The sequence below is a fragment of the Armigeres subalbatus genome, chromosome 3, assembly GCF_024139115.2.
Source record: "Armigeres subalbatus isolate Guangzhou_Male chromosome 3, GZ_Asu_2, whole genome shotgun sequence".
In the NCBI taxonomy this organism is placed as follows: domain Eukaryota; kingdom Metazoa; phylum Arthropoda; class Insecta; order Diptera; family Culicidae; genus Armigeres; species Armigeres subalbatus.
The window spans coordinates 109,611,188-109,624,930 of NC_085141.1; the positions used below are offsets into that span (position 1 = coordinate 109,611,188).

Sequence of the window (13,743 nt, forward strand, 5' to 3'; positions counted from 1 at the left end):
AATCCGGTTGCGAAATCGCAACCGAAAAAAGGAAATGATAGAGAGCTTTTTTTTTACCAAAGCGGCGGGATTCAATAAATTAGAAAAGGTGACATGACAACCATTTTTTTAGATTATTCATCATCTCCAGTTTGTTAATCCATTTGAATCACCCGCTCGAAAAAGAAAGAAAATCATTAGAAAATTGTTCCTATAGAAAAAACAAGACAGTGCAACGGATTTGCGTCTTTAGAGCGATACCATTTAAACTCGTAACGATTGGTTCCGATGCGCGGTTGTTCGCGCGATACTTAAACTCGGTATACTTTTGCACGCCACATTTATAACATTCCGTTTATTTGTTTATTAGTGAATGCGTGGGTCCACAGTACAGTGTACTTATTCAAATTCTTTGTTTATTTTCTTCGAAAAAATGATCCCTATGCCAGCTTGTTTCTATTAATAAAATAACTAATTGATACTTGGTTGCCTCATTATTTTGCTTTTTGCTTCCAGTTTTAACAATTTCTATGTTTGCGTCGTTCGTAGAAATGTTAAAATGTTATTTTTTTTTGTTACACACCTTTCGCGTTCTACTTTAATCAGTTTTTCTAATTCTGTTGAACGAATATTCCATTCGTTTTGGATTAATATTATGCTGTCCTCGAGATATCGTTATTTTCTTGTACAGTTTAATTTTTATTCAATAAATTGTTTTAAAACATTTTTAATCACTGGCGCCTACTAACACAAGCGATAGATTCTCTTCTTTGAGAACTTTCGCGAACAGAGGAACTCGTACTTTTGCGCGCAGCCTCTGCCAACAATTATTGTGGCATTAAATTGGCTACACTATCATTTTTCCAAACTAAACTGAAAAAGAGAGTTTAAAAAAGAACCAAAAAGCTAAACGTTGCAATTTTTCATTGTAATTTTGTTTTGGAGAGCGAATACAAGGACAATTTTACGTATCTACTGTCAACTAATTTTGCCATTGTATGCAACAGCAGTGAAAACATAGCAAAGCTGTGATGACAAAACATGGTTGATTGTCGCTCTCTACGTTGACCCACTTCTACATTTGATGCGATCGCCTTAGCTAGCCCAGAAAGTTTTCTGTTACTGTTGTAGACCCTCAAGAAAGATAAATAATTTTTCTTCTTCGTTTCAGACTTAAAATTATTTGGGGGGTGTGTGTGTTCGTCATTTAGGCGATCAAGAAAAATAACTCATCAGCCGTTTGCGTTCGTGGTTTGTTTCAAACTTTCCTTGTTTTCCTCGGATAAATAATATTACAAAAAATATATACAGCTGATCTTTTTGCTTATCCTGAAACATGAAGTGCACTAATCAAATTTTTATACACTGCATGCGTCGAGCTAAATGTATCACAAGCTAAATAGCCTCCCTCTACTGCCAAAAGCTGCGCCTAAAGTCGAGTTCTTCTAGTCATTAGCTACTATTTATACGTGATTTACATACATCCAAAAGTCTTCTTCTTTCTACTACAAATTCATCAATCTACAATAGCGTTAAGACTTTGATTACAATACAGGATACACATAAAATATTACCAATTCATATTATGTATAGTTGCTGCTCCCACCGGGTTACGCCATCTCTTTGTTATCGCTCAATAATTTATATGTATATGTTGCAATGTTCCACAACAAAGAGAGTTTCCTTTCATCCTAATCGTACACTCTATACTAAATCGCCTAGAACGGGAGTCTCAAACCGATCAAGTCGAAAAGTTCGAAGCGCTTTTTTTTTAAATATCTGCTCTATTATGGACAATATTTTACCGGCAAACTATAAAAAATGATGGGATTTCATTATGAGTGAATTATTGTACTGCTGATGTTGATATGAATGCTTCATTTCCTGAACTATTTGTAAAACTATTGATTAAAATTTTCTTGTCACGATAATCTCTGGGTTTTGAAATTGCAAATCCTTTTCTGTATAATAGTCTTTGAGTGCTTTCTATGGCATTCAAATGGGGATTAATTCTGAGGATGCCTTGCAGCTTTGGCTAATCTCTTGGAATGCGCTTCTATCGCGGAGAAGAATAGTTTCTTCAATAATAATATAAAAACGAATACATTATCTCCTTAATAAAACATACACGGGAACTGTCTCCGAACAGTTTCTATCTAGTCTCGAACGTGTTTTAAACTTATAAATGGGGCTGAGATCCGTCTTCATTTTTATCTGCATGTTCCTATAAACAAATAACTTATTACATCTGTTGGGGGAAGATTGTGTACATCCGAACTGTGCAGAACATCTAACTACTAACCACGTCGTTTGTTCTTAGTATTTATATAATCAAAAGTCTTTCTCGGTTCGATCCTGCCACTTTTAAAACAAAACCTACTAAACACATGTTTCGACAGAGAAAAATCTCCGAATGTAAAAAAATAGGAAAAATATTTACAAATGGTTTCTATACAAAATAAAAGTCGCGCCACCACTTCTAACTCCCCGCGTTTGTGGCAGCTTTTCCTCCGGCGATCGAAGGCACATTCCCGTGTGCAGTAGCGTAAAGCATCTTGTTTTGCGTTTGAGTGTGTGTGTTCGTTTTTTTCTGGTGTGCATAATCCGAACTATTGACCAAGCGCGCATTCTAACTTTTCTTACCTCTTAAAAGAAACTCCCTAAATATATGATACAATCATTAATCATCGACGGCCTTTTCTCTCAACTTACATTACCACCCCATTTGTAGGTGGTGGCCCGATGGGACCCAGATTCGTCACTCCTCCGTTGCCAGTGCTGTTGACGACGACCACACCGGTTCCATTGCTGGCTGACAAATTCCCATTCGAGCTCGGTACCATCTGCTGGCCAGCGCCGTTGGTTCCATTGGTACCGACACTTCCGACGTCCCCATTGCCATTACTGTTTCCATTGTTAACCGAAACGGTGCTACTGTTGGCACCACCCACGCCACCGCTCGGTATTCCACCAGCGCCCGCCGGTCCACCGCTACCGCCACCGATGGAGTTGGGTGTTTTCAGCGAAAACTTATCCAACTTGGCAATGATGTGCTTGCCGTAGGTGTACTTCTTCAGCGAGTTCATGTGCGGGCGAATCTTGTGCAGCAGCACCTTACGCTGCGTCGGTTCCGACACGTCGATCATCTTCTGGACCACATAGTTGGCGTACTGGTCCTTCATCATCACGTGGAGACCGCTGTGGAAAATAAAATGAAAAATCATAAAGATGATTATTAAACTTGTTATTATTTGCGGCTAATATTGAAATGGAATAGAGATCAGTTTTACGTGCTGCACAAGCCGCTTTGGACATAGATTATAAATACAATAAACAAAAAGATACACTTACGCATCGTTGAAGGAGCACACTTCTTCGATCAGCAGTGCCCGCTCGGCTCGCGTTGCATGCGTTACGCACTTTTCCACCACATTCGAAGCGAACTTATGCTGTGACAGAATCAGCACTTTTCCCCGCACAGCGGCAATCAGAACCGATTTGTCCTCTGGTTTACCGTGCTCTGCAAAATTCGGAAACAAAAATAAAGCATATTTATACCCACACCTTAGATTAATAAAATTCACTAACTCATCATACCCAACACATGCTGAATGACGTAGTTGCCGTACTGGTCCTGGATCAACTGCTCCGTATTGGCATGCAGTTCGGCCAGAATCGGCGACGTCTGCTCCGGCGTACAGTGTTCCAGTATCCGCTGGATGACCCGACATCCGTACGGATGAGTACTCAACGAGTAAACCTGATTGCGGAATGCATCGATGATGAACTGCAGTGCCGTTGGCTCAACGCATTCGATGCACTTTTGTACCACGTGGTTTCCGTTCTGATCCTTTACGCATTTTAACACGTGGCCGTCCAACTCCCGGACGATTTCCTGCTGCTGTTCCGTCGGAATGCTCTCTAAGGCCTTCTGGATGACCCGACAACCGTACATCTGAAGAGCTAGCGGGAGTACGTGTCCTTTAACTTGCTGGGCAAGGGCTTGCTTCTGTTCCGGCGAGCCATATTCGAAGAACTTTTGAATGACGTAGTTACCGAATACGTCGGTCATTAAACTGTACGCGGCCCCGAGAATTTCATTGAAAACTAACTGCTTCTCGGCAGCCGTCGCTCGCTCAAGTTTTTGCTGAATGAATCGTGAACCGTGCTGATCCTGTGAGAATTCTACGATATGGTTAGTGAGGTCGCGTAGCTGAAGATTAGGATAGCGTTGATTTCTGAAATCTTCCAATAATCGCGAACGTCCTGGTGGACGATCCATTCCTGGAGCAGCTCCGGCAACGGCCGTAACTACGGCCGTTGCTGCCGCTGTGGGTCTGACTGCCGTTCCGGATAGTTTGGAGAAGAGTGAGTTACTGGATCCGAACATAGCGTTCGCCGAAATACCCGGAGCTAACTGGTTGATCTGCCGATACTTGGTTTCTGCACCCGGCGCACGGCTTGTAACCAGCGCTCCCAGTCCCGAAACCGGTGGAGGCGTGATTGAGGCACCAAGTGGACTGGCCGAGGCCGTAATTGCGCTTAAACCTCCATAGCTGCCTGCTCCTACGGGCCACTTCCGGGCGACGGCCGCCGCCGCTGCCGCTGCATTGCTCACCACGGCATTCGTGGACGCCGATGTGTAGTCCAACGAAGGACTGAAGGCCGATGTGTTACGATCGAACGAGTCCCTACGGGCTGTCAGGGACGATGTGCTTAGAGCCAGACCTGCAAGGAAGGTTGAATGATGAAAATGATGTTATTAATTATTATGGCAATTGAGATTGCATAATTTTTTTTGCAGCACCATAAATGAGGAAAAACAAGTCTTGTAAACCAATTTTCATGGTTGATTAAATTCCAATTGTCTCTCGTAGTTATGCGGATTTATATAACTATACTAAACGGTAATTGAAACACGGGGCGCTATTCGCGACATCGATGTCGGCGGATGCAAAAAGCTACCTTTGACTAATTGGTTAGTGAAAACGGTTGCGGCACCGATCCGTGGTAGGTTCGCGGCTATTTGTCGAATTGTTTCACTTTACAGTTTAAGGCTATTACGTCGCACTGGGCATGGCAACTTTCGAGCAATAAACATAGCCCATCGTGCAATTGTGGTTTACAATACAGTGATTTTAGAAACGACTGACTATGACGATTATGTAGGCGTTCAAGCTGTTGCAAAGAAAAATTGTGGTAGGTATAGATAATTTGCAATGTTGTCGTTTTATTTATGACTACTACCTTGGTTTCATTCTACTAATGTACTATCCAATGGAAAATTTACATTTCAAACCATATATGTACCTAATATAAAACATGTAGACACCGAATGCCTGCCTGTTCTGTTACTTCAACCACAACCAGTGATTGTAACATTATTGTTCAAACTATTCGGCCAATCTTGAAGGCATCTACAGAAAATCAATAAGTTACAATGTATTCAATCCATTTCTCTTACATTCATACACCGACAATGTTAACGATACTGCAATGAAAGTAAACTATTGAATTAGTAACAGCCTCTTTCATAAATTAGATAGCGCTGTTATCAATCATCTGCAATTCGCGTCTGAACAAGCGACTTTCATTTAAATCATACCACCCATCATAATCTCATATCAGTCCCATGTGAACAGAAAACCCTACAATGATGGAACTGAGATGCACATGCAACCATGTGCAGCAAAAGTTGGATTCAGTTGATTGGAGTATACAAATCACACAACAACCGGATTTCTGCATTGATGTCGGTTCGGTATGCAACCATCAAGAAAGTGCACCACATCTGGCTGGGAGCATCAATCCAAGTTCAATCTTCCATGTGTGCATCTTTTCGACGTGTGCTGGAGAAATCAACGACAATTTCCTTCGTCGGCACCTTCTGCTTTGTTAGTCTCAGTCTCTATCAGTATAGGAACTGCGCGCTGTCTGCTCCCATCGATTAGACCGATTTCTCCATTAGAAGGTAATAAGAGCATCAATTACTTGATTACTGGTTTGCTCCGGGTAGGGCTGGTGCATTGCTCCCTTTCTCTCGTTAGTCTGGCTGGGGGACAATTGGAGCCAACAACGACTGAATGAGGTTGGCGTTGACAGCGTTTTTTTCCTGACTATGAGCAGATAGTATCGTGTTTGTCTGCTCATTGCTAGACATACATACGAAGGAAAGCCGGGCGTACTGACTTGTGGAATTGTGTCCATGCATGTTGGTGGTATTCATCAGATCAGACCGAATATAAACCGAAGAAACTGGAGCATCTTAGATACGCTTCGGATGGAACAAACCAGTGGAAAGAATGCACAAATCAAGATTATTATATGCTGGCATGTTGTATGGAAGTATGCTATTTGCAAAAGTATCATGTTACGGTGATCAAAGCATTTGATGTGCCTACAATCATGAAGAGATCTTCAAGGAAGGCGGTGACATGGATTCGTAAGGTAAAAGTTGGTAAAACTAATACGTTATAGAAATGCGTTCAATTAAGTCATAAAACGATACATTTTTTTAGTGTCACTACTCAGCTCAATATTGATTTGACTTGGTATTATTGGTATTATTGATGCTTTGAACGATTTTTTTAAACTGTGAAACATTTATTTACATGCTTTTTAATTAAAAATAATATTTTTATTATTTACTCAGACTAAGGCCGGAGTGACCTGTGCAGTACTGTACACCACCGGTTTAATAGTATAATCACCTTAAGATCTGTGTATGTGTCGCTTCTGTGGCATCGAAAAAGAAAATTCGGAACATTTTACACTTGCAAATTTTCATCGTTCACTGATTTATCGATCAATTCAAATAATCATTAGTTGGCCAAAAGATCACTCATGGCGTGTGCATCGGATTTGCTCTAGTTTGACGTTTGTTCATTATCGCCATCTGTTTCGTGATTTACCCAACTAATTGGAATTACAGGGTGCGGCGGAAAATAAAATTGGTTCTATTTCTTGAAAATCCAATTTGAACTGCTTCAAGCAATAATATCACCATTTTCGAGTTCAGTTATCATTATAAGGTCCTTTCAAACAAAATTACTGAATGTGTGCTCTTTTTTTATACATACTATCTTCAAGACAACGCCGGAGCTAAAACAGCTCTTTCGAACCTAGTCCTCTGACATCGACTGCCATGTGCATGTCATTGCTGACGTTAGGGTCTTCACACAAGGGTGCGATGGTTTGCAGGCTCGTGCTTCAACATACGCCCCAATCATATAACTCAACGGATAAGGATCCGGACTGCTAGGGGGCCACAATTCTTTCGACCAAAATTTCACTTTATTCCTTAGGCAATTGTTGGGTCGATTGGTCGATTGGCGCTCCATCATGCTGTAGGACAACGTTTTGATCATCGGAGAATTTGGCCTTCACCCAGGGAAGCGCTTGGTCCTTTAAAATACCGATAAATAAGGCCGATACAAATATTTAAGAACTATTTTGTCAACAGCGCCCCCCCCCCCTCGGACTTTTTTTGCCAAAAAATAATATTTTGAGTGGGCAACAAAATAAAATTCGGATAATTTTGAGGATTTTCAAAACATTCTTTAACAAATCCGAGGAGTTTTTTGATATTTTTCATTTTAATATTTATTTTTTATTATCCCCCCCCCTTGACCTTTCAGAGACCAGTAGGACAAAAAGTTAATTAAATATTTGTAACGGCCTAATTCGGTATTGATTTTAAGCCCAAAATAAATGAAAACAGGCAGTTTCAAACCGTTGTGGCCACCAAGCCAAACATCATGACATCAGCCGAATTGGTTTGGAATTTAAACTTCATTTTCTCCAGAACATCCACAATGCATCAATGCACAATCATTGTATTACAATCTCACAATGTTGTATCAGTTAAATACATTAGTGCTGTCCAATGAGAGCTTGAAGTAGCTCAAAATTTCTTCCTGTCCTGCTCATGCCCATTTGTTGACAAAAAAGAACGAGCAGGACGGGAACAGCTTCGAGCTGCTCATTGGACAGCACTATTATCTGTAAAGGGGACCCTCCTCAGCCTAGCGGTAAGACGCGCGGCTAAAAAGCAAGACCATGCGATGGGTGGCTGGGGTCGATTCCCGGTTCCGGTCTAGGCAAATTTTGGATTGGAAATCGTCTCGGTTTCCCTCATGATATACGAATGCAAAAATGGTACCATGGCTTGAAAACCTCGCAGGTAATAACTGTGGAAGTGCTGAATAAACACTTAGCTGGGAGGCGGCAATGTTTCATTGGGGGATGTAATGCCAATAAGAAGAAGAAGACATCTGTACGAAGAGTTTATATTTTTTGTAATAAAACCTTGCAAAATTGATATGCCAATATTTTATACAAAAAGTGTGAGATTTGTTTTTTTATGTAATTGCAGAAAGAAATCAAAAATTAACAATAAATTTACATGGGACGGACACACGATACAATATCTGAATAAGAAGCTACCACATCTAGTTATTTTGTTTATGCAAAGTTATTATACAGATTTGGTAGGTTCTTACACAGAATTCTAAGAAAATATAACATCCGTTGTTTGAGTGTAGAAGAAAATATTTTATTTACAAATAACCAGTGGCGGTTCCCTAAACTCAATCTACCTGTGCACTGGCTTTAAATTTAAGGAATTTTTATGCAAAAAATGCATAGAATAACTAAATTTTGATTAGCCTACCAGACTCTGATTAATTTTATTTTCCATCTGAGCTGTAACAATATCAAAATTTTCTTTTTTCGAATCATCCCGTCTCGTGGTCCCGTAGCGTAGCGTGCTACACGTTCACCTTATAAGCAGATTGTCATGGGTCTGATTCCCAGCCCCTTCACCAACCTTCGTCCAGTCACTGGAAGACGTGCTCAGCGGATGGGATTATGGGAGACGCCCATTCAAAGCTCGACCATCAACCAGTAGTTGCGATATATGACACTCCTCAGATGTTATTGATCTACAGATACGAACAACGGCAACCGAAACATGGCTTCCAAAATGGACTACTCTAGATGGACAACCGAACTGCGGTGGCGTAAGCAAGATGTTCACTTCTATGATGCCGATAAAGTAGAAGTGAATCATTCAGCACAATGACAGTATCAAACAATAATACATATATATCAATTAGGGTGGCTCAAAAAACACTTTTTCAAATTTTTTGATGGGCCGCCCTCTTATTCGGTTCTATTTGATGCCCTGATGCTCTGGACAAAATTTCAGCCAAATCGGTCAACGTTTGGGCAGTGCTAAACTCGTGAGAAGTTTATATGGAAAAATGTATGCAGAAACATCAAAAAACATTGCAGTTGGCCGGCACAATTTACGATCAAGAATGTGATACATGATACTCATTCAGTTCTTGTAAAATAAAATACAGAATGTTATGCTGAAAACCGCGAGAAGATTAGAGTTTATTACGCAAAGATATTAGCATTTTACTGGAGTGTTGTAGGGGTGAATTTATTTCTTTTCAAAGGTAAAAGAAACGAAATTTGCTCAAACCCCACTGCAGAGAAATGCTAATAACTAATAACCGGGCAAACTCCAATCTTCTCGTGTTTTCTGCATAACATTCTGTATTAAATTCTCCAAGATCTGAATGAGTATCATAGTTCTTCATCGTATGTTGTGTAGTCTAGCTGGAATTTACTGTTTTTGGATGTTTCTGCATACATTTTTCCATATAAACTTTCAACGAGTTTAGCACCGCCCAAACGTTGACCGATTTGGCTGAAATTTTGTCCAGAGCATCAGGGCATCAAATAGAACCGAATAAGACGGCGGCCCATCAAAAAAATTGAACAAAGTTTTTCCCATACTAATTTGAGCCACCCTAATATCAATGTATCAAAGGTATCAATAGAAATAATAAAAGACGCTGTTCTGATTGATTTAAAATAGTATTGTAAGGATGTCAGCTCAGTAATGCCTAACGGGCAAGAGCTTGAAAAAAAAAGAAAAAAAAATCGTTAGCAGAGCTTTTGCATGAGTTTTTGAAGGAATTCAAGAAGAAAATTCTTAAGTAATTACCGAAGAAATATTTGGAGAAATCTAGGCATTTCTAGGACTTTCCACCAGAAAAATTTTAGAAAATTTCGAAAACCGTTCCTCTTTTTCCATTCATTTAGGGATTTCATCAAAAATACTCCGGAAATGCCTTTGTATTTTTTTTCAGAAATTCCTTCGGAAGTTCCTCTAGCAAAAGTTTAAAAAATCTTGGTCAGGAAATTCCTTTAGTTCCCAGAGGCGCATCCACGTTCCAAGTCGAGGGTAGGACAAGTAGGGGAATAGAGGATATGGGCAACAGTTCTAGTTTCACTACTAACTACTCATATCTCACTGCTCGCTGTAAAAAGTGAGAAGTAACAAGTGAGTAGCGAGACGTCTCACTTCTCACTCACCACTATTCACTTTTCACGGTAGGACGTGAGAAATAAGGAGTGAGAAGTGAGACGTCTCACTTCTCACTCCTCATTTCTCATTCCTACTGTAAAAAGTGAGTAGTGTGAGAAGTGAGTAGTAAGACGTCTCATTTCTCACTTCGCACTACTCATTTTTCACAGTGAGAAGTGGGAAATAAGTAGTGAGAAGTGAGACGTCTCACTTTCCACATTAGGCCAAATGTCCTATTCGGTCAAATGTTCTATTCGGCTAAATGTCCCATTCGACCAAACGTCCTATTAGGCCAAATGCCCTATTTAGCCAAATGTCGTATTCGGACATATGTCCTATTCGGCCAAATGGCCTATTCGGCTATATGACCTATTCGGCCAAATGACTTTCGGCTTAATGGTCTGTTCGGTCAATGGTGTATGCGGCCAAACAACTTTTGGCCTAGTGGCCTTCGGGCAAATGACATTCGGCCAAACGGCCCTTCTCGTAATAGAAGTATGTTCCCAAAATAATTGTTGAAAATATCGTCTCGGTCGTCATAAAATGCATAAAATTAAAGATTTTGGAATTTTGTTCTTTCGAACTTTTGTCCCTTATACTTGTCCAGTCAAGTATTCGACCCCTTGTCTTTTTGTCTACAATCTTTTCATTCTACAGCCCATCATAGAATCCTTCTTATTTTCTAAATTTTGTACATGCTTCCAGCGGAGGTCATGGCTCCCACCAATTTTGCAGGAAAGATTTCATGCGGCTGGGGGATGTTTGTGATTCTTTAGATTTCAATAAATCCTCCCAGGTTACTACAAAACTTTTTACCGTGAACTTGTAATAATCCATTTAAATATGCTATTAGACACCTTTGAACGCTTTTAGGATTAAAAGTACTTCCTGATCACTATTTAACTATCATTATATAAAAATATAGGCAAGTTCGCAACATGCTACAACTGCATGCTACAATTACGTTAGTTTGTTTTCATTGTAATAAAAACAAAACAACACAAGTGTAACACATTTCACTTAATATTTACGAAACTAGAGTTAAAGAGCACCCTATTCAACTACCACAATGTGTTTTTAAACAATTTTCGAAATCTATCTTGACTTGACACTGTGTTTAACTCCTTCAAACGACCTATGTTTTACCCTACTGCAAAATTTCAGGGGTTCAGAAGCTGCTCATTTTGATGGAAAGGTTATAAGGGGTGGTTATTCTAACGCTTACTAAAAGTATTCTTACATTAAAAGGCGGTTGTTTCATCAGGAATCGAAAACGTAACCGTTTGCTTTCGGTGGATATTCATCGATAAAGGGTCAAGTAATAAGTATGGAAAATCAAATCCTGAACATTTTCGTTATTGATTACGCAAGAGTCTTTCTCGAAACAGTGTTGTGATTGGTAACAATATTTAATTTTAATATACAGCATAAATACAAAATATTTTTAATGAAAGTGCGAAACGTTCAACATTTTGATAGAGTATTATAAACAATAAGGTGTACAATGTGAAAAAGGTGTTATTCATTTCCACAGTTTATATCCTGCGGAAATTCTAAATTTGTCATCGATATCAGAAATGCTGTACAAATTATTAGCTGCAACAATGTTTTTAAAATACAAATCTAATGCATCGTTACCTCCAATGTTGGATCCATTCTGCGCGGCGGCGGAATACATGCTCTGCTGGGCAGTCTGCGGCGGGTAGATCGCTGGCGGTGCTTGGGGAGCGCGCGGACCGGCCGCACCCGGCGGTACCAGCACCGGTGGTGCCGGACTCACCAGCCGCATCGGCGTTCCGGTGCGAGGTCCCATCACCAGCGAACCGCTCTGATCGTAGAAAGCCGATATCACCTGGACGGACGTGGTGCGACGGCGGCAGTGATGGCGTGTGATAGAATTTGTACATGGTTTGATTGATTGATTGGTAACGAGTTGTTTTGGTATGGTTACGTGTTTTTTTTGTTGTTGTTGTTGTGAATGTGATATGGGTTTGTTGATTTATTTTCGGAATAAGAGAAAAGAGAAAGAAAATAATATACAAACATACATTAGGGAATTATTGACATTATGTACAATTCTTAACCTAGAAAATGTTACATATAAAAGTGGTAATTTAAAACGTGTAGATCTAACATGTTAAAATAGTGAATTTTACAATCAAAATAAAGGAAGTTATTAGGATTGAAAAGGAATGGGAAGGAAGTACATTTTAACTGTACCAAACGTTGAGTTGAAGAAATTCTAAGGTAGATGCATCAATCTATACACTGATAAATGTTCAAGTTTGGGAATCGAAATCTCAGATAATAGCAATTCGAAGAAGCTGATTTACCTGGCTGGTTTAACATGATTTTATTTGTAATCACAAAAAGTTTGTGCTATTCTAAAGAAGCACTTGTATCGTATGGCATATTATACCAAACAATGAAGGTTTTATAATTATTTCTAGCTGCAGTAATCCAAACGTTGGATTATCAATATGCTTCAAATGGACAGAGCTAGGACCATGAAAAATAAGAAAACATTTTTCCGGTGATAAGGATTTAAACTCAACTATTTTCGAGCATAATTAATAGTAAATATTTGGATGACAAATGTTTCTAATTTGTTTTACAGTTTATTGCTGATAAAAAAAATACCCTTTTTAATGGGTTCCGATTTCCGGAATTTCCATCTTCACCTAATTGGCCAGACCACCCAAACTATTACACCACACCGATCAGAACGCGACGTTCTAGTGGTTCTCAATGGTGCGAAGAATTCGCCTGCGCCAGCCAAGTGGCAAGCCGTTGTGGCTCATTACCGAGAAAATAGAACGAAAAATTATTTCTTACTCGTTACTTGAATCATCATCGTCCCATTGGAGAAGGATGTGGGGCGGCAGGAGAAGAACTACAACTGGCACGTTGTAGCATTTAATTAGAGTAAGGCACAAGTGCCAACAGTTGGCACGCTCCGTGCAACAACACTACAACGGTGCAAAGCTAGTGCGCGAAAAACCACTTGAGCTAGCGAGCAAATAATAAATGAAGAAACGAAGGAAGGTGCAATATTATTAATAATCGCGTATCATGCTGCCGCTGCCTGCTTGGCGCGCGGCAGCATCGGTGGCTGGGTTTTCCGCTTCGAGTAGCGAAAATGATTGGCTGGCTTCAAGCACGATGGCCGATAGCTTTCCAGTAATTAAAACGCAGACAATACAATTATGGGCGAAGTTATGTGTATCACGGTTTAGGTGCAACATTCTATGCTACAATTATAACTAGCGATTGCTGCACTTGGCAGGTGATTCTGGGTAAAGAAAAACAAAAACGAGCTTTCTTATTTGCTGGAAATAAATAATTAGGGGTTTTTGATTTGTTTGTTTTTCTGGGAGACGGTG

The 13,743-nt window shown here is 39.8% G+C and overlaps 1 protein-coding gene across 6 annotated transcripts in view; it reads right to left on the reverse strand.

Moving 5' to 3' along the window:
• Positions 1–1,218: 1,218 nt before the first annotated feature.
• The window catches only part of LOC134225474 (maternal protein pumilio), a 432,855-nt gene continuing 420,330 nt past the window's right edge, over positions 1,219–13,743 (reverse strand). For all 6 annotated transcript variants that reach the window (XM_062705574.1, XM_062705572.1, XM_062705573.1 and 3 more), the window contains 4 exons: positions 11,999–12,212; positions 3,577–4,707; positions 3,331–3,499; positions 1,219–3,177 (listed from right to left, as the gene is read on the reverse strand). In XM_062705574.1, the coding sequence (XP_062561558.1) occupies positions 2,688–3,177; positions 3,331–3,499; positions 3,577–4,707; positions 11,999–12,212 (2,004 nt within the window). In that variant the 3' untranslated portion in view covers positions 1,219–2,687. The remainder of the gene's footprint in view (positions 3,178–3,330; positions 3,500–3,576; positions 4,708–11,998; positions 12,213–13,743) is intronic.